Below are 22,386 nucleotides of genomic sequence, written 5' to 3' on the forward strand. Positions count from 1 at the left end.
AGAGATATGTAATGTTGTCTTTATTCAGTTATCTGTATGCCCAGCTACAATTCAGGTGTTTTCTTAATAGGAATGAAGAGGACATTGGATGTTTAGTTTCACTTTGGTTTCTTCTCCAGCCGGGGCAATGAAGCTACCATTGCGAAGCTCTGGTGACTTCCCTGTTGTTAAATTTAATGGAATTTTTGAGTATTTGTTTCATTTGGTACTCATAATCTCTCCCTTTTTACTTTCTGTGTCCTCAGAATTTCTCCTCTGTTCTCTACTTAAAGTTAGTATTTCATATTTAATGCAATCATAATCATAATCCGAAAGGCTTTTTAAAAACAGAAGTTGACAAGCTGACTTTAAAATTATATGAATGTGCCAAAGACCTAGAGTAATCAATATTGAAAAGGAAGAACAAAACCAGAGAACTTGTACTACCTAGCTTAAAGATTTATTTTAGAACTCTAGTAATCAAGACAGTATGGTATGAAATAGATCAATGAAATGGAATAGAGTCCAGAAGTATGCCCATACTTACATAGACAATTGATTTTCCAACAAAGCACAATTTAGTGAGGAAAGTAAAATGTTTTCAACAAATAATGCTGGAACTATTGGATATCCATATGGGGGAAAAATGAACCATTTCACCCAATACACAAAAATTAATTTGAGATGAATCAAAGACCTAAAAGTAAAAGGTAAAACAAACTTACAGGAGAATTTCTGTGACTTTGAGGTAGGCAGCAATATCTGAGACAGGACACAGAATGCGATGACAATAAAAGAAAAAAATTTGATAAAAGAGACATTAGGAAAGTAAACCTGTTCATCAAAAGGTATATTTAAGAAAGGGAATAGACAAGTCACAGAAGAGGAGATATTAGCAATATATATGTACATATATGTGATAAAGAATTTGTTTCCAGAATGAATAAAGAGCTGATAACTCATTTAAAACACCAACAATCCAACTTAAAAATGAGTAAAAGAACAGATACTTCACATAAAAATAAATGTAAATGGCTAACATGAATATGAAAAAGTGCTCAACATCGTTAGTTTTCAGGGAATTGCAAATTAAAAACACAAGGAGATACTGCCATGTACCCACTAAAATGGTTAAAACCAAAAAGGCTGACAGCATCAAGTCTCGGTGAGGATGTGGAACAACTGGAGCTCTCATACTCTTTCATTATTGGGTGCAGTGTAAAATGGTACAGTCATGTTGGAAGAATATCTGGCAGTGTCTTATAAAGTTAAACATAGTCCTGCCTTATGACCCAGCAATTCCACTCCTAGGTACTTACCCAAGATAAATGAAAAATGAAAACATGGGTCTACAAAAAGTCTTAAATCAGAATGCTCGCAGTAGCTTACGGTAGGCAGAATACTGGCCTCCCGTAGGTGTCCATGCCCAAATCCCTGGAACCTGTGAATATGTTATGTTATGTTATGGCAAAAAAGGACTCTGCAGATGGAATTAAAGTTCTAGAACTTAAGCTAGGGAGATTATTTTAGATTACCTGCGAGGACCTAATATAATCACATGGGTCCTTAAAAGTGGAATAGGAAAGCAGAAGGGTCAGAGATAAGGCAATGTGAAAAGGATAAACTGTTGCTGGTTCTGAGCTGTAGAAGGCTACCTGCAAAGGTCAGAGGGTGGCACCCAGACAACTAGCAAGGAAACAAGGACTTCAGTCGGACAGCTGCATGGAACTGAATTCTGCCAACAGCCTGAGTGAGTGTGCGAGTGGATTCTCCCCTAGAGCTTTCAGTAAGGAATGCAGCCCTGCTAACACCGTGGTTTCAGCCTTATGAGACTGAAAACAGAAATTCAATCTAAAGTAGTTCCTAAGAATCTGCATTTTAATAATCTGATAATCCTAAAATGACGTTTTGAGAGGCACTTTTTTATATACTATTCTTCAGTAAATTCACCCCAACAAATGGTTTCAGTTAATAGTATGTGCTAATGACTCATAAGTCTATATAGCTTAGACCTATCTGCTGAACCCACATAATTTAATGGACATCTTACATGAATATTTTATAGGAACCTTAATCTCAGCATGTTGAAATTGGGAATTCATCCTTCTTCTCAAATCAATTTCTATTCCTGTGTTTCCCTATTTTGATAAATGTCACCCATATATGCCCCGGTATACCCCCGTATTCCAAACCGGAAACTGAGAACCATAACCATCTCCTCCCTGTTACTCATTATTCTCCACCTTTTTCAAGTGGTTATTAATTCTATTCTCTTAATAGTTCCTAAATCTGTTTCTTCATCATTCTCAGAGCCACTGCTTTAAATCAAGTACATGTTTCTTCTTGATTATCATTAAAAGCCTCCCCAGTAGTTTTCCCCCACTGCTGCTTTGGCTTTCCTCCAACCTATTTTCAATCTTGTCAAGTTTAAAAAAACATTTATACCACGTTATTCCATTTCTTTTTTTTAAAGATTTTGTTTATTTGAGAGAAAGAACGAGAGAGAGCATGGTGTGTGTGTGTGGGGGGGGGAGCAAGGGGGGAAGAGGGAGAGGGAGAAGCAGGTACCCTGCTGCACAGGGAGCTGGATGTGGGGCTCAGTCCCAGGACCCTGGGATCATGACCTGAACTGAAGGCAGACAACTGACGGAGCCACCCAGGCACCTCTGTTACTCCATTTCTTAAGGTTAATTTCCCAACAGCTTCCCATAACTCAAGGTAAACTTCAGACTCCTTAACTTAGCTAAAAAGGACTTTGATGATCTGCTAGCCCCTGCCTTCAGTACTCCTGTTTTGGTAATCAACAGAATAAGCTGACATAAAGTCAGTAAGGAGAAGACCTGAAAAACACTATTAACCAATTTGACCTAATAGACTTTTGTAGAGCCCTCTGCCCAACGACAGAATATACATTCTTTTCAAGTCCATGTGGAACATTCGCCAAGACAGACCATATTCTGTGTCACAAAACAAACCAAGTTTTAAAAGAATTGAAAATATACAAAGCCTGTTCGCCAACCACAATGGAATTAAGCTAAAAATCAACAGATATATCTGGAAATTACCAAATATTTGGGAAGTAACACACTTCTAAATATTCCATGCATCAGAAAGGAAGTCACAATATATATTTTTTAAAGATTTTATTTATTTGATAGAGCATGAGTGGGGTGGGAGGGGCAGAGGAAGAGGGATAAGGAAAGGCAGACTCCCCTCTGAGCAGGGATTCCTGATGCGGGGGCTTGATCCCAGAACCCTGAGAATGTGACCTGAGCCAAAGTCAGACGCTCAACTGACTGAGCCACCCACGCACCCCGGAAAATATTTTTAATTGAATGAAAGAAAAACAACAGTATATCCAAATTTGAAGGAAGCAGCCAAAGCAGTACTTGAGAAATTTTTAGTGTTAAATACTGACAGAAAAAAAGAAACCTTAGATCAGTGATTTAAGCTTCAATTTTAAGAAGCTCGAGAAGGAAGAGGTATTTGAGATCAAAGCAAGCAGAGGGCAGAGGCTAATAAAGGTAAGAGCACAAATCAATGAGATTGATAATCAAAAACCAACAAGGTAATTAATTGAAACTAAAAGCTGCTTCCACTACATCAAAAAACTAATGATGGTACGGTGACTAACATAATAAAACAAAATAAAATTAAAAAAAATCAATAAAATTGATAAACCTCTAGCCAGACAGGCTAAGAAAAAAAAAGACAAGACACAAATTGCCAAAATGGAATGAAAGAGAAGGCCTCACTTTAGCCTTAAAAAGATAATACAGGAATATTACTTAAAACCTTTTAAGGAGCAAAGAATACCAGTTCTACATAACCTTTTCCAGAATATAGGAGAAGATGGAATACTTACTTATTTTATAAGACTAGCATACTTTGATGGGAAAATGAAAGATCTCACAAAAAAAGCCTAAAGATTGATATCTCTCATGAACAAAGACAGAAAAATCCCTAACAAAATACTAGCAAATCAAATTAAAAATATCTAAGGTATCATTACTTCAATTTATTCTGGAAATATTAATGTGATGTATTAACAATCACATATTCACCTTAATAGATGCACAAAATGCTTTTGTCAAAATTCAATTTGGTAATAGAAGGGAATGTCCTCAAACAGGTAAAGGACATCTACAAAAAAGTCTACAGCTAACATCATCCTTAATATGATTAAAGACTGGGTGCTTTCCTCCTAAGATCAGGAACAATATAAGGATATCTGCTCTCACTGCTATTCAGTATTTTACTAGAGGTCCTACCCCATGAAATAAAGCAAGATTAAGAAATAGAAGGCATATAGATTGGAGAGGAAGAAATTGAATTGTTCTATTCACAGGCAACATAATTGGATATGTAGAAATCCTAAATAGTCACCCCCCCAAAAAAATAAGAGTCCCAGAATTAATGAGTTTAGTTTAACAGGTCACAGGATATAAGGAAATACACAGAGTCTATCATTTTCATATACTAGCAAAGAACAATTGGGAATTGAAATCAAAAAAGAAAAATCCTGGAAGTATTATTTACAGTTGTACCAAAACCCAGGAAATAGGTATAAAATTTTTAAAATACCTGGCAATGTTTGTATGCTGGAAGTGACCAAACATAGGTGAAAAAAATAAAAGATGACAGAACAAATGGAGAGGTGATCCATGTTCATGGATTGGAAGACTCAGTATTAATCACAAACTCAGATTTTTTTTTTTTTGGTAGAAATAAGCTGATTCTAAAATTTATATGGAATGACACACGAGCGTAGCAAAAAATTTTTGTAAAAGAACGGCCAAATTCAGAGACATTACTTAATTTTAGGATTACTATAAATCTACAATAATCAGGACACTGTGGCATTAGAAAAGATTGGGTCAACATATAGATTAATGAAATATGTAGTCGTAGACACATATACACATGATCAATTATTTTTTGGCAAAGATGCAAAGGCAAATAAATGAGGAAGTGGTAGTCTTTTCAAATGATTTTGAAACAATTGCATGTTTGTATGCCAAAAAAAGAAAAAGAAGAAAGGAACCTTGATCAATACTTTTAACACTATACAAAAATTCACTTAGAATGGATCATAAATCTAAATGTAAAAACCTAAAACTATAAATCTTGTAGAGAAAGGTATAGGAAAATATCTTGGTGACCTTGGGTTAGGCAAAGATTTCTTTTATGCAACAGCAAAAGCATGATCCATAAAGTAAAAAATTGATTAATTTGACTTCATCGAAGTTGAGAACTTTTGCTTTTTTTATTTTTTATTTTTAAAGATTTTATTTATTCATTTGAGAGAGAGAGAGAACACAAGTAGGGGGAGAGGCAGAGGGAGAGGGAGAAGCAGACTCCCCGCTGAGCTGGGAGCCCAATGTAGGGCTCAGTCCCAGGACCTGGAGATCATGACCTGAGCCAAAGAGAGATGCTTAACCATATGAGCCACTCGGGCGCCCCAGAGGACTTTTGCTTTCTAAAAACACAAGAGAATGAAAAGACAAGCCATAGTTTGGAAGAAAATGTTTGCAAATTGTATATCTAATGAAGATCTTTTATCCAGAATATATAAAGTATTCCTAAAACTCAAGAAAACAACCTTATTAAAAATGGACAAAAGATTTTAACTGTATGAAAGAATAGAGATGGCAGAAACAAAATATGGAAAGAGCCCAGATGTCCATTGACAGATGAATGAATAAAGAAGATGTGGCACATATATATAATGGAGTATTTACTCAGCCATCAAAAAAGGATGAAATCTTGCCATTTGCAATGAGGTGGATGGAACTAGAGAGTATTATGCTAAGCGAAATAAGTCAGAGAAAGATGCCATATGATTTCACTAATATGTAGAATTTAAGAAACGAAACAGATGAACATAAGGGAAGGGAAGGAAAAATAAAATGAGATAAAAACAGGGAGGCAAATCATAAGAGACTCTTTAGGAAACAAACTAAGGGTTGCTGAAGAGGAGTTGGGCGAGGGGATGGGGTAATTGGGTGATGGGCATTAAGGAGGGCACTTGATGTAATGAGCATTGGGTGTAATATGCAACTGATGGATCACTAAATTCTATCCCTGAAACTAATAATACACTATATGTTAACTAAATTCAATTTAAATAAAAACTAAAAAAAAAAAAAATAGAGATGGCAGATAAACACATGAAAAGATGCTCAATATCATTGACCATTGAGAGGATGCAGGTTAAATCTATAATGAGCTATTACTTCACACCTGTTAGAATAGGTAAAATAAAAGCAACTGACCATATCGAGTATGAATTAAGCTGCAGAACTACTGGAATTCTAATAATTTACTGGTGGGAATATAAAATGGTACATACAGTTTGGAAAAATTTGGCAGTTTCTTATAAAGTTAAAATACATTTACCTTTTGACTCACATCTAGGTTATTACCCAAGTGAAATGAAAATTTATGTTCATACAAAAAAAAAAAAACAAAGCCTGTATGCAATGTTTATAGCTGCAACAACCCAAATATCGTTCAGCTGGGGGACATATAAGCAAACTAGTAATATCCGTATAATGGAATAGTACTAGCCAATAAAAGGAATGAATTACTGATACAACAACACAGGTAATTCTCAATTGCGTTTTGCTAAGTGAAGGAAATCAGACTCATGGGCTACGTGCTATATGTTTTCATTTATATAACATTCTTGCAAGGGTAAAACTAAGGTCAGGAAAACAAGTCAGTGGTTTCCAAAACTGGTATGGAAGAGATTTGATTAAAAGGGACAAAAATGTTTGGGTTGATAAGAATGTTAGATTTTGATTTGATTGCATTTGCCAGAGCTGTGGAACTGAATATTTAAAAGGTGAATATTACCTTATCTAAATCACCTTAAAATGAACAAAAATGTGTATGAACAAAATTTTTTATCACTTTTTCCTCTGAAACTGAGAGATAATCTGCAGTACTCTTGATAACTTTGTACCACTAATTTCCCAGAGACCAAAATTTTAAGAGATACTGATTTAGACAATGGGGAATTAGTGAAAGATTTGAAGCAAGGGAAAAATGTGCTTAGATTTATAAAGTTACTTTTACTTCCAGGCAGCACCCTCTGCTTTCATACACATGAAAACTTTATTTAAAATGTAATGGAAGAACTTGGAATTGTGAGAAGGAAGAGAAGAGGAAACTTCGGAAGAAAGTTATAGCACTGAGGGAAGTTTGAAGAATTTACAGGATTTTTAGAAACTGATGGAAAACTTAATTACTTGGACCTAACATGCATGTAGAGTTGATATCTAAAGGCATACACCTTCAAGGAGATAGGGACTAGAAAATGTCTTCCCATTAGACTATAGAAATAACACTGGAAACTTCCTTTTTACCAGGAGCATGAAAGAGTGGAAATTAGAACTCTAATTCTACACCACTTATGCTTGTGGTGTTTGAATTGACACTGTCTTCCTAGTGCTGAGGACCCAAGTTGAGAAATCTGTAAATTAGTAATACCTGTTATATTTTGGCTGAGAAAATCTGAAACTGTGCTATAGCTCAGAGCATATAGAACCTCCATAGGAAATATTCCCACTGAAGTTGAGTTCTTAAAGATTACAAAGAATTTAAGCAAATAAACCAAGAAGGATAACCACCCCTAATTTTTAGAAATAGTGATTCCAACAGACAAACATTAAAGTACGTTTCAAGTGTAAAGGAAGGCTTAGAAACCATGTGTATTAGTTAGCTATTTGCTGCATTTTAAACTACCCCAAAGCCGAATAGCTAAAACAATCATTTTATTATTGCTTACAAGGTTGAAGGTTAGATACAGGGTTTGTAGGGTCAGCTAGGAGTGAATTGGTCTGGGATGGCCTCAATGCCTGGCAGTTGATGCTGTCAGTTGTCACTGGTGGCTGGCCTAATGGGGATTTTGGGCAGCGTTTCTTTTGTCATCCAGCAGACTAATCTGGGCATCTTCACATGATGGTCACAAGGTTCCCAAGAGCAGCAAAGACAGAAGCCTCAGTGCAAGTGCTTCTTAAGTCTCTGCTTGCATCATTTCTCCATGGCCTCATGGCCAAAGTCAGATATAAGCCAGTCCAGAGTCAGTGTGGGAGGGTACTACCAAAAAACATGGAAATAGGAAAAGGAATAACTTATGGCCATTTTAAAAACTCTACCATACCTGAAGACAGAAACAGAATAGTGTATCAGAAGAGCAGGCAAGTGTGAAGGTGAGCCAATTAGAAATTTTAGAAGGTTATTTAAATACTCAGTGGATAGGTTGAATGGCAGGCTAAATACAGCTTAAAAAAAATGGTGAATTGGAAGATAAATTTGGGGCTCTATCTTAATCCATAATGCATGTCAGATATATAAAAAGAAAGTATGGAAGAAATTGAGATTTAGAGAACAGAATAATAAAGTCTAACATACATATAATAGGAGACCAGAAAGAAAAAATTGAAGGGGGGGGTCAAAGTGGTAATTGTCACCAATACTGCAGAATTGAAGAAAATTACAGGTTCTAAGATTGAAGGAACACACCAGATCTTGAGCAAGATATAAAAAACCCATACCTAGACATAAAGTAGAGGAGTTTAAGAACGTCAAAAACAGATTTTAAAACTGCCAGATGGAATATAATAATCACAATCACAATAAATAACATTTATTGAGCACTTAACTTGAAATAGGCACTATTCTATGTGCTTTACATGTATTAACTCATAATATTGATAACAACCTTTTAAAGTAGTCCTGTAGGAAAGTGACACACAGATTAATTAACTGGCTCATAAGCATATGTCTAGTTGTATTTTAAAATATTCCCAGGATTTTGTTTTAATCACGTATTTTAAGATGACAGAAAGAGAGACAACTACATTAAGAGGTATTATTATTTGTAGTTTCCAAGAGGAGGGGCTATGCCACGCCATGCAGGGCCACATGGAGAAGTATTGGGGTTGGTCAGGAAGTAAAACTGAGGGGAAACCACTGGCCAGAGCCTTTGTTATGGTATTTGTTAGAAGGAATGGATGAGACAGGATAGGCAAGTTGAACAATTTTAGGATTGGCTAGTTTGAATAATTTTGGTAGGCTCTGGGCTATAGTGGTGGTCCCTGAATATCTGATGCTTTGTCCTGGATTATTTAGGGCAGAAGGAATATTGGCTTGGTGTGTAATGGTTAGATAAAGGAAGTGTTTGGGAGTGCAGACTATGGATTAGTTGGTTTGCATATGGAAGATGTGCTCACAAGCAAGTTGTTTACAATTTCTAGGAATTAGCTAAACCTGGGTCCTGAAGACCCCAAAATGTCAAAGCATTATAAAAGGTACAATCAGTACAGGTTGTTAGTGGAGCTGAGTTTGATACTAGGCAGCATGGTTCTACAAAGAACATTCTTAACCTCTTTATTATTTTTGCCTATAAAGAAAGAAAGATTAGACTTGCAATGGGTTTCTCATGAGCAACAAGAAATATCAGATGAAATGTCAGTGGAAGTATCATTGATTTGCTGGAAGAAACCATCTGTTAATCTAGAATTCTGAACCCAGCTAACTGTGTTCTAAGAAAGAGGGTGAAATGCAACATATTCAGACATGCTGAGAGTGAGAGTGCTAACTACATGTAGGCCTTCATGAAGGAACTACCAAAAGATATAACTTCATCAAGAACGATTTGACCCCAGAAGGAGGTTGTAGATGTAAGAAGCAATGGTAAGGAAAGAAATTGGCAAAAATGTTGGTGAATACTTGACTGCTTTTAAAAATGACTCATTTGGGAGCATAACAGTATTGCTTAAAGTTATACTTCATATAGCATGTTTAAAATGCAATTATTTTCTAAATGAATAGAAATAAATAGTATAACTTTAAAGCAGTTAAAGGATAATAAAACTTGGATCTGTCCAACATACAATAAATGTAAATGGATTAAATTCTTCTACTAAAAAACAATTTTGAAATTAAATATGAATAATACCAAAAGCTTATAAGCATGATGGGGAAAGTTAAATACTTGTTAAAGGAAAACTGGTAAGGACATACTAATATATGAAATAGAAGTTAAGGCAATAAATGTTAATAAAAGAGGGCACATAATAGGATGATAGAAGGAATAGGGTAGTAAGGTTCTAATCATGAATTTGCATGTACATAATGACACCTTTTCACATCATGATAAATGGTAGTATTCATTTGGCTCACCAGTTGGGGAGTTCTGCATTAGAGGGTAAGATATATGAAGGCAAGGACATAGTTTTCATGTTTATTGCTATACCTCCAGTGCCTGGAACACTTCCCAGTTCATAGGGACTTAGAGAAGTATTTGTTGAATGAATAAATAATTTAAAGAAATAATGGATAGGGGAAGTTGACAAATACACAAGCCATTATGAAGATTGTTAAAAACCTCTCTCAGGTACTGGTAGATCATAGAGACAAGAATTAGTAAGGCTATAGAAACTTTTAACAACATGCTTACCAAACTTGATATAATGGATATAACTAAATTCTGCTTTTAACTAAGAATAAATTTGTGTGATACATTTATAACTATTGATTATTACCAGCTAGCAGAACAAGTCTCCACAATTCCAAAGAATCTGTGCTATATAGTGCAATAAAAAGATAATCTTTAGAAATTTCATGTTTGGAAACTAAAAACAACCCTAAACAACCCATGGATTGGAGGAAATCATAGTGGAAATATCAGGACTTGTGAAATTTAGATAGAGCAAAATTTAGTGGGGGAATTTACTATCCTTTTTTTTTTTTTTTTTTTTTAAGATTTTACCTGTTTATTTGACAGAGCAAGTGAGTACAAGCAGGGGGAGCAGCGGAGGGAGAGGGAGAAGCAGGCTCCCCGCTGAGCAGGGAGCCAGACATAGGACTCGATCCCAGGACCCCGGGATCACGACCTGAGCCAAAGGCAGACGCTTAACCAGCTGAGCCACCTAGGTGCCCCGAGGGGAATTTATAGTCTTAAATTCATTTATGAAAGTTCAAGAAATACTCCTAATATATTAGTTAAGCATTATTGAAGAAGTTAGGAAAAGGACAGAATGAACCCAAAGAAAGAAAGAAGGACACAGTGAAGAGCAGAAATAGGAAATAAAATAGAGATGATTAGCAAAACCAATAGATAATTTAAAAATTAAAAAATATTTCATTTTTTTTTTTAAAGATTTTATTTATTTGAGAGAGAGAGAGAATGAGAGATAGAGAGCACGAGAGGGAAGAGGGTCAGAGGGAGAAGCAGACTCCCTGCCGAGGAGGGAGCCCGATGTGGGACTCGATCCCGGGACTCCAGGATCATGACCTGAGCCGAAGGCGGTCGCTTAACCAACTGAGCCACCCAGGCGCCCTTAAAAAATATTTCAATTAATAAACTTCTACAAGACTGCCCCCCCAAAAAGGTACAAATAAGCAATGCCAAGAACAACGACAACAAAAAGTAGACAATTTTAGGCATGAAAAAAATCTAGAATAGCATGAACAATTTTATGCTAATGATTTTGAAAACTTAAGTGCCTATTTTCTTGAAAAATACATATTATCAAGACAAATTCAGAAAGAAATATCTAAATAAAACAGTAATTGTAGAAATAAGTGACAAAAAAGCATGTTAGCAATCAGATACAATGTGTGGACCTTGTTTAGATCCTAACTGTAGCAAACCAATACTAAACAAAACAAAAGTTTATTAAATAATTGAAACACTCTTGATATTTGATGATACTAAGGAATTTGTTTTGACATATGGTGGTTAATTTTTTTTAAGGAAAGATATACTGAAGTATTTGCAGATTAAATGATAAGACATTTTAGATTTGCTTCAAAATAATAAGGTATGGTGGTGGTGGAAAATGAATGTGGTTTTTGGTATAGCTTACACTGTTCAGTACAATAGCCACATATGGCTATTTAAATTAAAAATAATTAAAATTAAATAAGATAAAAATTTTAGTTCCTTAGTCATACTCCATATTTTCTCACTGGTAGTGCATATAGGAAATATCTATCACGCCGAAGTTCAGTTGGATAGAGCAGGTTTATATGAAAAAATTGGCCACGTGTTGGTGATTTTTGATGCTGATAAGATCCACTTGATTTCTCTTTCTCCATTTTATACATTTGCGTATGCATTTTCCATGAAAGGAAGAAACAGAAAGGAAAAGTGTGTGTGACCCTTGTGAAGAAAATTACAAAAGGTCTAAAAAACTTGAAGATGTAACTTTTCACGAATGGGGGGACTCCATGTAATATCAGTTCTCCCCAAATTAATATATAAATCCAATTCAGTGCCAGTCAAAATCCAATAGCTAAGACAGTCCTAAAAGGAATGGGGATGGAGGGCTCACTCTAGAAGCTATCAAGACTTATTTTAAAGATGTAGGAATTAAGAAAGGTATTACTTCATTGATGTAAGTTTAGACGAATAGATCAGTGGAGCAAAATTGTCCAGAAATGAACCCTAAGTATATTAGACTTTGGTGTATGGAGGACTCTTCTATTCAGTGAGGAAACTATGGTCTGGTAATAAATGGTCTTAGGATATTTGGTTTTACGAATATGATTATTTGATTTTAGACATTCTGGGTTTTAGGTGTTTGTGGTACTTAAAGTGGAAGTGTGCATTAGGCAGTTGAATATGTATGCACCTGCAGCTTAGCAGACAGACCTGGGTTAGTTACAGAAATTTGGGAATCATAAGCTTATGGTAGAGCTTTGTGAGGAAAAACCTGAAATTTAAAAAACAAAACAAAACTGAAATTACTCAGCCAGAGAATGTAGCATGAGAGAAAAAGAGGAGCATAGATGGAAGCCCCTGGAACACTAATATTTAAGGGCCAGGTGGAGACAGCAGAGCCACCTGGCAGCCCAGTGAGGGCAGGGGCTCTGCTGTCTTATTCACATCTCAGGTTTACATTCCCAACAGATGGTAGGTGAGGTGCTTAATAAATGTTTGTTGAATGAGTAATGGGATGGAGCAGCTAGAAGTGTGAGAGGAAAACCAGAAGACCAGGAGTCATAGTAGCTAGAGCAGGAGAGAGAAATGAAATGTTTCAGAAAAAGCAGAATGATGCCTGAAAAGTGGATTAGGAACAAAGATGTCACTCGCTGATGACCTTCAGGAGTCAGTGCTGGGGAAGGACACTGGACAAAGAGTCTCAGGAAGGAAGGTGCTACAAGAGGCACTTGGATCGAGGGATGGTTTGTTCCCCCCTAGTCATTTGTTTTTTGTTTTGTTTTTGTGTTTTAATGGGAGAACATTGGAAATCCAGTATTTAGGGAGGAGGCATAGAAAGCTGAAAGAAAGGGAGTGAGGATTAAGAAGAGAAAAGCAGCTAATTAATGAATTAAGGTCCCTGTGGAAGTGAAAGAGATGAGACCTAGAATAGGATTTCCCCTTGGAAAGGGAATAAGATTTTTCCCTCAGAAACTGGGAAGAACAAGGCAGAAGAAGATCCATTTGGAATCTGGAAAAGGCAGTGTAGATGAATATAGATGAATAGACATTTATAGGCCAAGATGGATTTACCAGGGAGTTATGAACCTTATGCTTTTGGATGCCTTACCTGAATGGACCCCTTTGAGTGCTGTGAGTTACTAGGAGTTGTAATGTCCTGGGGGGAGAGGGAATGCCAGATTGTAATCCAGAAACATTTCCTTTTTTTTTTTTTTTTTTTTTTTTTTAAGATATTATTTATTTATTTATTTGACAGAGAGAGAGCACAAGTAGGCAGAGCAGCAGGCAGAGGGAAAGGGAGAAGCAGGCTCTCTGCTGAGCAGGGAGCCCGATGCGGGCCTTGATCCCAGGACTCTGGTGGGATCATGACCTGAGCTGAAGGCAGCCGCTTAACCGACTGAGCCACCCAGGCGCCCCCAGAAACATTTCTGTACAAGTATTTCTGAACGCTAACAAAATCTCAGAAGAAAGGTATCAAAATTTCTGACTCCGGTCATTTATTGTTATCGTTTCTCATCCTAAATAACTTTTATTTTAGTACCTAATTTGGTATTTGTGATTTTGTGTTTGTTTTTTTTTTTAAAGAGCCCCCCTTGAATAAAAGTTAAGCCCCTCAATACCTGGATACATCCTTGCTTGTAGGTAAGGGGGCAGAAGTTGAGGGAGTTTATAGTTTTAACTTTCTCAGTCAAATAAGAGACAAGCTCATTTGAGAGGGTGGAGGTCGGAAGGAGGCTTAGAAGGGGATGTGGGTCATTTAGAACAGTCATTGTGGGCATGAGGAGAGAACTGATTAAGAACAGCAGAAATGATTCTGAGAACTCGCTCCCAATTTGTCTTTTATAATCCCTGAACCACTCCCTGACTCTCCCCCACCCCCTCCCCTGCCCCTCCCCTGCACCCCATTTTGGCTCTCAATGTGTAGGAACAAAGAAAGCATATTTCAGGTTAGGGTTGCGGGCTACTAGAAAGAGGAGGGGTCTAGGGGTGCCTCGGTGGTGTAGTCGGTTGAAGCATCTGACTCCTGGTTTCTGCTCAGGTCTGATCTCAGGGTTATGGGATTAGGCCCACATCAGGCTCTGTGCTCAGTGCAGAGTCTGCTTGAGTTTCTCTCTCTCTCTCTCTCAAATAAATAAGTAAATCTTAAAAAAAAAAAAAGAGGAGGGATCTAGGACTCTTGAGGAAGGAGGCAGAGAGTGATGTGTGGGAGGGAAGGACAGCCACAAGACTGGCTGCTCACTCCCAGACAAGTAAGGGATGGAAGGTTAGTTGGGGCTGGAGAGCAGAGAAACCATCAAGACTCTGAGCGAATTGCTAGAGAGTTAGAAATGGAGCATTTTATTCTGGAGAGAGCTGGAAGGGCCAGTGATGTCATCTGAGGAAACCCAGAAGGAAATAAGATGAGGACATATTTCCAGCAGACTTAGATTTATTCCCAGGATTTAGTAGAAGGGAAGCCTGCCTGGGCTGGTGGCGGGGGGGGGGGGGGGGATGTTTAAGTTAACAATGTGAAGCTTTTTAGGCCAGAGAAGTAATAGCAGAGAGTATTTGTATAATGTTTTATAGTTGATTGCTTTCATAGTGTCAGGGTTGAAAGAAGCAATAGGTATTTTTGCTCTGTATTTTTGTTTTACTTAAATTGTCATGTAGTAATTAAAATACAAATCTGTACACCAACTCAAAAGTAGTTCACATTGCATTCTGGCTGAGTATCATGAGCATCTACGTCACTGCAGTCTTTATATCATTTTTTACAGTGTCCTTATGTCTCATGGAGTAGTAGTAGCAACCCATTAAACAAGTGAGAAAATAAGAAACAATGGCCTTTAAAATAGTGACCTTTACAAGTTTACCTCTTGCCTAAACCAGTTTGCTTAGCCATCAATTGATGTGTTGGAATTACAAGAAAAAATGCAAAAGCTTTTTATTTTGTGTTATTTCTTTCTCTCTCTCTCTCTTTTTTTTTTTTAAAGTAGGCGCCACACCCAATGTGGAGCCCAACGCTGGGCGTGAACTCCCAACCCTGAGATCAAGACCTGAGCTGAGATCAAGAGTCAATACTGACTGAGCCACCCAGGTGCCCCTATTTTGTGTTATCTCTAAGAGACATTTCTTAGATATTTACACCAAGTAATTTCCTCCTTATCCCTATAAAGCTGCTAGAACTTTTTATATGTTGAACCAAAAGACCTTTTCTCACATGAATTCCTCAATGTGCTTTTCTTCTTTTCCTTTATAGCAAAAATGAAAGAAAAAAGTCTTATCCAAAGACAATCTGATATGATTCTAGAATACTGAGTTGTTCTAGAAACGATTGCATCATATTTCAATCATCTTTACTTAGTCGATGAAGTAGTTGAGCGACGGTTCTCCTTCTCGGATAGGATGCCAACAGTTAACAAAGATTTTAAACCATGTTGGGTACCATCCTGAAGGAGCTGGAGGAGAGCTAAATACTTCCATGGGTTCTAAGTATGTCTTCCATTTTGAGCGCTTTTCATTTCTGTAGGGCCTTCAGTCATCAAAGGTAAATATAAATACCTATTTGTGTACATACATATATTTTAAAAGATATTGAAAAAATTTAAAATTCATATACTGACATTCTGATTAATGGTGTTTTCCTGCTTCCTTGTAATCATTGTTCACAGTTGGACTCAGTTTGAAGAAGAATAAAGTACTAACAAAATACTATTCTAGTATGTCTTTTTTTTTTAAAAGATTTTATTTATTTGACAGAGAGAGACACAGTGAGAGAGGGAACACAAGCAGGGGGAGTGGGAGAGGGGGAAGCAGGCTTCCCACTGAGCAGGGAGCCCGATGGAGGGCTCGATCCCAGGACCCTGGGGTCATGACCGGAGCTGAAGGCAGACGCTTAACGACTGAGCCACCCAGGCGCCCCTCTAGTATGTCTTTTTTAAGGATGAAATTTCTTTTTTAATGGAAAAGTTTTTTTCCTGGTCTTGAAAAAATATAACTCTATAGGCAATCCACTGTGATTGTGGCATTCTTATAGTTAAATGTTTTTAATTCGCTGTCAAGTTAAATTTGTTTTAATTGTTCTAAATACACAGAATGTCCCTGGCTGCTTATTGTGTCCTCTGTTGGAGAAGAATAGGAACCTTAATTCCTCCACCCAAAACTACCACATACTGGAGAGATATCAGTGAGTACAGTTTAAACAGTATTTCTAAAGGAAACATTGATAGAATTGTGGCTTAGTTTTCCAGGTGGTCCACACAAACTTACTTAATCCATGATAAATCTCAGATTTGTTTCTGTCTTTTCTATACCATTGGTGCACCCCAAATTTGTAGGCCAGAGCCATCAATACTCCTTTTTCTTGGGAAGCTTTTCCCCTCCCCTGTTTCCCCTCAGATTCAGGCTCATCCTTTCAAACTCAAGTTTTACTACATTCTCATTCATTATTAAGTTTCTGCAAAATAAGGTGCCAGGCACATGTATTAGGTTCTGGGAATTCAACAGTGGGCAAAGATGTTGTGCTTGCCCTATGGGAGGTTAGGACGTAGTGCTGGTCTACTATCTTTATTTGTAAATCTTTATTTACCTTATTCATTACTAATCTTTATTTGTAATAGGGAAGATAGGCCTAGATCATCTTTCATTCATTGTGCCAGGTACTATTCTAGGCCCTGAGGATACAATATGGATCAAGACAAAGTCCCTGTTTTCATGGAGCTTCTGTTTGTTTTAAGATAGATCTTTTTTTAAGGATAGCTCCTTTTCATGTAGAAAATTCTATGATTCTGTATTTTAAATATAAAAAGAGGGGTTGCGACAGAGAAGGGAGCTTTTCCTCTCTCATCATTCCTAAAGACCAAAGAGTAGTGAATTTACTTTAGGATAGGAGAGTAGTGAATTTAGGATAGGAGAAAAGCCAGTGAAAAAGAAACATAGCAAGTGGTAGCAGTAGAGAAGGAAACAAGCTGCTCTCGGGGCCCACAGGGTTGGGCGGGGGCCGGGGGGGTGGGGGGGGTGGGAAGGAAGCCATCTTAGAATAAAAAATAAAAAATCCTAGAGGAGTCGCACAGTCAGGAAGCTCTGTCACAACTTCTGATCTCATTCCTGCCGACCTCCTGGAACTGTCCCCTTCCCAGTTCTGGAACCACTACTGAGGTCTTGGAGTTTGGGAGGAATGTCCATCTGCCTTGTCTGATGTCTAGAGAAGTCAGTCGAGTTGAGTTCCTTATCCCTCTGTAGGGAGGATAAATGTATTTTCAGTAGCCTAAGTTGAAACTCTGACAGTAACCTGCAACCTCTACACATCCAATGAATTAAAGGTTATGTAAGTTTTGCGGGCAGGTAGCAATACCTGACGATTATGGGTAATGTATCCGTAAAGGTTGTGTTCAGTGCATGTTCACTGCATGTGGCTTAAATTAGTAAAGTTTTCATTTTTCTTATATAACAGGGAGTCAAGAGAGACAATTTAGAGCAGGAACCACAGATTAGCAATCCTCCTGTCTTCCTGCTCCATTAACTTTATTGTCCTCATGGTCACAAGATGGTCCCTGAATCTCTAGACATCAAGAAGGCAGAAAGGCCAAAAGTCATCTTATGAAGCTGTGTCTTTTTATTTGGGGGGGGATCTCTATGTACAGACTTCCATCTATAGCTGACTGGCTACAGCTGTCTTGCATGGCCTGCCCTAGCTGTAAGAGTAAGGAATTTGAATATTTTTAGATAGTAATTAGGTTGTGTTTGTAAGGATTAAGGGGCTTATGTGTATCAAATAGGCAGCTAGATGTGTCTTCCACTAGGAGATTTTTTTTATATTAAAAAAAAAAGTTTTCTAAGTTCCAAACAAAAAATTTTATAAGTAAACTTGTAGAATATAACCAGTATTTTTTTTTCTTAAAGATTTTATTTATTTATTTGACAGAGACACAGCAAGAGAGGGAACACAAGCAGGGGGAGGGGAGAGGGAGAAGCAGGCTTCCCGTGGAGCAGGGAGCCCGATGCGGGGCTTGATCCCAGGACCCTGGGATCATGACCTGAGCCGAAGGACTGAGCCACCCAGGTGCCCCTGTAACCAGTATTTTTAATGGGGCTATATACATATGGCACTTAACCACCAACCATGACATAATTACTCTGGGAAAAGTCGTTTTGTGCCCCTGCTTCACAAATATGATCCCCCCCCCCCCACCAGTATCATCCTAGTAGTGATAGAGAGAATTCTCCCCATTCCTTTATTTAACTGGTTGTGAACTAGAAGGAGTCAGAAGGCAAGTTAGCTTCATGGCTGTCTCATTCAGTGGAAGCACTATAGGCCTGGCAGTGTCCCAGGTGCAGTAGCACCGGGGTCTCTAATGGTTTGCTGGGGATGACAGAATAAGAGATTCAAGAAAGGCAGAATAGTAGGAAGTGAGAATGAGTATGAAATACAGAGTATATTTTTATACCCAGTGCTTATTGTTTCATTTGTCTACATCTGGGGATAGGAAGCCTTTTGGAAAGTAATTGATCATAATCATGGAAAAATATCAGTAACTTCTTATCCAATTATATAATACAGGTAGAGACACTGTTGCCTGTTTCCTGTCACATTTTAAAAAATGAAACTCATCACATTGACTTTTTTCCTTTCTTTTTGAAGGAAATATAATAAAGTTTACTGGATCACTTATTTTAGGGTAAGTGTCAACTATGAAATATTAATTGGCTTCTTTATACTACTATTTGAAATCCCAATGGCAGTGATTTACAGTAGAATGGGGTGGCAATTAGATATAGATTTTGGAATTAGGTGGATTAATCACTCGATCCAGTTACTTTACTATCTGAGAAGTGTCTTGTCTTAGGTATCTTGGGTCCAAGGGTACAATGGGGATTCTACCTGCCAGGCACTGTTGCTCTGAGGAAAGCGCTTGACCTATACAGAGCAGGTGCTCACTAATTAGCTTTCACATATTAAAATCACATCTTGTGATTCTAAAGTGGTCAGAAAGGTAAAAATTGACTGTAGTCAAAATTATTTTTGAAAACCCCTTAAATCACCATATAGCGCTCGTGAAAGGAGATGGAGGCTGACTGAGAAAACCAGATTGACATCTTCCATCTCATGCTCTTCAGAGGCGCATGCTTGATGAATGGAGTGACTTTCTTCCCTTTTTTTGGAAGGGGGGTTATATATGTTAATATATGTCTAATACTATTCTGTATTTGTTAATACTCTTTTTTACTATTATACATATGAGATCACACATCTGTACACACATACATATATAACTCTTAGATGCTGAAATGATAAAGGAGATGGATTTGGCATTTTATTCAAATATGTACATTTCTCCATGACACTAATGTAAGACAAAACATAGTTAGATGACTTTTCCCTTTGGATCATTCCAGGCAAAATATATAGTCATGTATTTTGTATGTACTTTGTCTATTTCACAGTTATGTTCAGGAGTATAGTGAAAATTAATCACATAATTCCTAGTAAAGAATTTTGTCTTTCATGGAAAGCACAATAAAAATATTGACTGCATTTGCTCTTTCTGGGTGCTCAGATAGTTCTCCAAGAGAGGCGAGGATTCTGTTTCTCTGGTGCTGGCCAGTGTCTGGTCCTTCTGTCTTACCTGCTTTAACTTTGGGATGTAAATCAAAGGTCAGGAGAATGCTTATATAACTGAATCTAGACAGTGCAGCCTTTGTGTCTGGATTTAGGGAGAGTGTAGGTCAGTCTGTTCAGGAAAAAAAACCCTTCATTTTGGGTACATAACAAAGAATGTTGTATTTCACATCTAAAAATTGACTTTATGCATAGCTCTTAGGAGAAATATGCTGATGATGGGAGTACAAATTGGCTAAGCTTTTTAGAAAAACAGTTTGGCAGTATCTAATAAAGTTGAATAGTGTGCATACTGTTAGAAAGTCTGTAGTTCTCCTTCTTTGATGAGTATCCTAGAGGAACATACACACATGTGTACAGTGTAGATGTATAACGTGTGTAACAGGATTGTTTGTAATAGATCAAACTAGAAATTCCCTGAATACCCATCTGTGGTAGAATGGGTAAGTTGTGGTATATCCATCCAATCGCTGAGTCACATATCATATGAAAATATAAACGTATGAACTACTGATACATGCAGCACTGTGAATGAATCTCACAAACAAGAGGCTGAGCAAAAGAATACGTACAGTGTGATTCCATCCTGATGAAGTCCATAGACAGACAAAACTAGGCTCTGTTGTTTAAGGATGCATGTGTAGATGGCAAACTATAAAGAGAAACAAGGACATTATTGTAATAAAAGTCAAAATAATAATTAGCTATGGAGATGGGAGAGTGGGTCCAGATCAGGAAGGGACACACTCTGAGCTTCTGGGGTACTGTTAATGTTCTGTTTTTTTGCTTGGATATTGTAATTATTACTATTCATTAAGTGGAAATGTGTGTACATGCATTTATACATATGTATATAAATATAGTGTAATATACACATTACTGTGTATATATTATGTTCTTAATAAGAAGGAGGAAAATTCCACACCAAAAAGCTTAATATAAAAGTGTGGCTCAATCAACAGGGTGTATGTTGAGGAAATTTCTGTTTGTTATGGGGTGCAAATCACTAGTGTATGTGAAACTTTTTATTCAGAAAACATTTTACTTCATTCAGTGTTTCCTAAGCACTTATTTTTGCCATCCTTTTTTTTTTGGAAATTCTGCCCTTAACCTTTTTTCACCACTTGTAGGAAATATTATTCTCAATCCATAGGCTCAAGAGGTCAGCTGTTGTACAGGTTGAGCCATTCGATTTATGTGATACTCAGTAATCTGATGAGCTCCATAACCAATATAATTCTGTTATTCTGTCATGTAAAAAAAAAAAAAAAGTGGCTCTTGTGTTACCTTTAGATCACTTATTTATGATGAATTTTTTGTTTCTTTTTCAGCGGTTCTTTATTTCTTACATATGAAGTTCTGGCCCTGAAGAAATCTTTGACGTTAGATACTCAAGTAGTAGAAAGAGAAAAAATGAAGTCATATATATATGTGAACACGGTTTCTTTAGATAAAAGAGAAAATTATGGTAAGTTTATGGTAAAGTAATCCCATTTCTGTGAAAGATGGAAGCTAGTTATTAAATTTTAAAATGAGTATTTAAAACACAGTATTAGCAAGGTAGGTTCAGCTCATTCTAAGAGTCAACAAATCCTGTGAGAACCAAGTTCCTAAAGAAGTAATTGAAGACCAAATTTTGGACTTCCATATTTAATTCAGGTTTGCAACTCTCCTTTAACTAAATGAAGTGAAGACTAACTGGCTATTTTCATCTAAATTTGGAATGCCACACCTTAGTGGAGGTCAATTCAGAGGCTGGCCCTCAGTTTGGCAAGTATAAAAACATGATTTTGTCACTTAGCTTAGATACATTCTTGCTTCAAGGGATTTATTCATGCAAACTAAAATCATGACATGGATTCATAAATCTGAATACCAACTTACTAAAGAGGGAAAAAAATCTGTCACAGAGGCTAGAAAACCTGTCTTTATGAGTCAGAACATTCCTCTTCTCTGTATTTAGGTCACAGGGAAACCTAATTAGTAACCAGACAGTTGCTTGATGAACATGAACTTTTAGAGCAGAGGCATATCTTTTCATCAGGGTATGGGTAGCCTGGTGAGGCACTACCTTGATATTTACAGTTGCTTGTTCCTACACTGTCGGCCAGACTAACCTTGCCTGTTACAACATTATGTTCTCTGAGTGAGGCACATTCTATTCTTCCCTTTCTACTGCTGTATAAATCACCATCAGTCCTGTTTGCATTACAATTTCAATTATACAGATAATTTTTATAGTTTACAATTTATCCATATAGCAAAGCTTCATCTCCATAGTAAGGCATCTCCAAATTTCAGTTTGAGAAGGGCTGTTGTTCTGGGACATTCTTCTGAATGTAGCTAATCCTAC

At 37.0% G+C, this 22,386-nt stretch overlaps 1 protein-coding gene across 2 annotated transcripts in view; it reads left to right on the forward strand.

Moving 5' to 3' along the window:
* SERAC1 (serine active site containing 1) overlaps positions 1-22,386 on the forward strand; it is a 61,191-nt gene that overhangs the window by 3,860 nt on the left and 34,945 nt on the right. The window contains exons 2-6 of one of the 2 annotated variants that reach the window (XM_088023817.1): positions 15,409-15,512; positions 15,675-15,962; positions 16,510-16,601; positions 19,056-19,092; positions 21,365-21,501. In XM_088023817.1, coding sequence (XP_087879943.1) covers positions 15,910-15,962; positions 16,510-16,601; positions 19,056-19,092; positions 21,365-21,501 — 319 coding nt within the window. In that variant the 5' untranslated portion in view covers positions 15,409-15,512; positions 15,675-15,909. The remainder of the gene's footprint in view (positions 1-15,408; positions 15,513-15,674; positions 15,963-16,509; positions 16,602-19,055; positions 19,093-21,364; positions 21,502-22,386) is intronic. The other variant, XM_028103417.2, reaches the window with a different exon arrangement.

Source organism: Eumetopias jubatus, unplaced genomic scaffold (assembly GCF_037043125.1).
Source record: "Eumetopias jubatus isolate StellerSeaLion01/CBP00866 unplaced genomic scaffold, mEumJub1_p1.0 scaffold_6, whole genome shotgun sequence".
Classification (NCBI taxonomy): domain Eukaryota; kingdom Metazoa; phylum Chordata; class Mammalia; order Carnivora; family Otariidae; genus Eumetopias; species Eumetopias jubatus.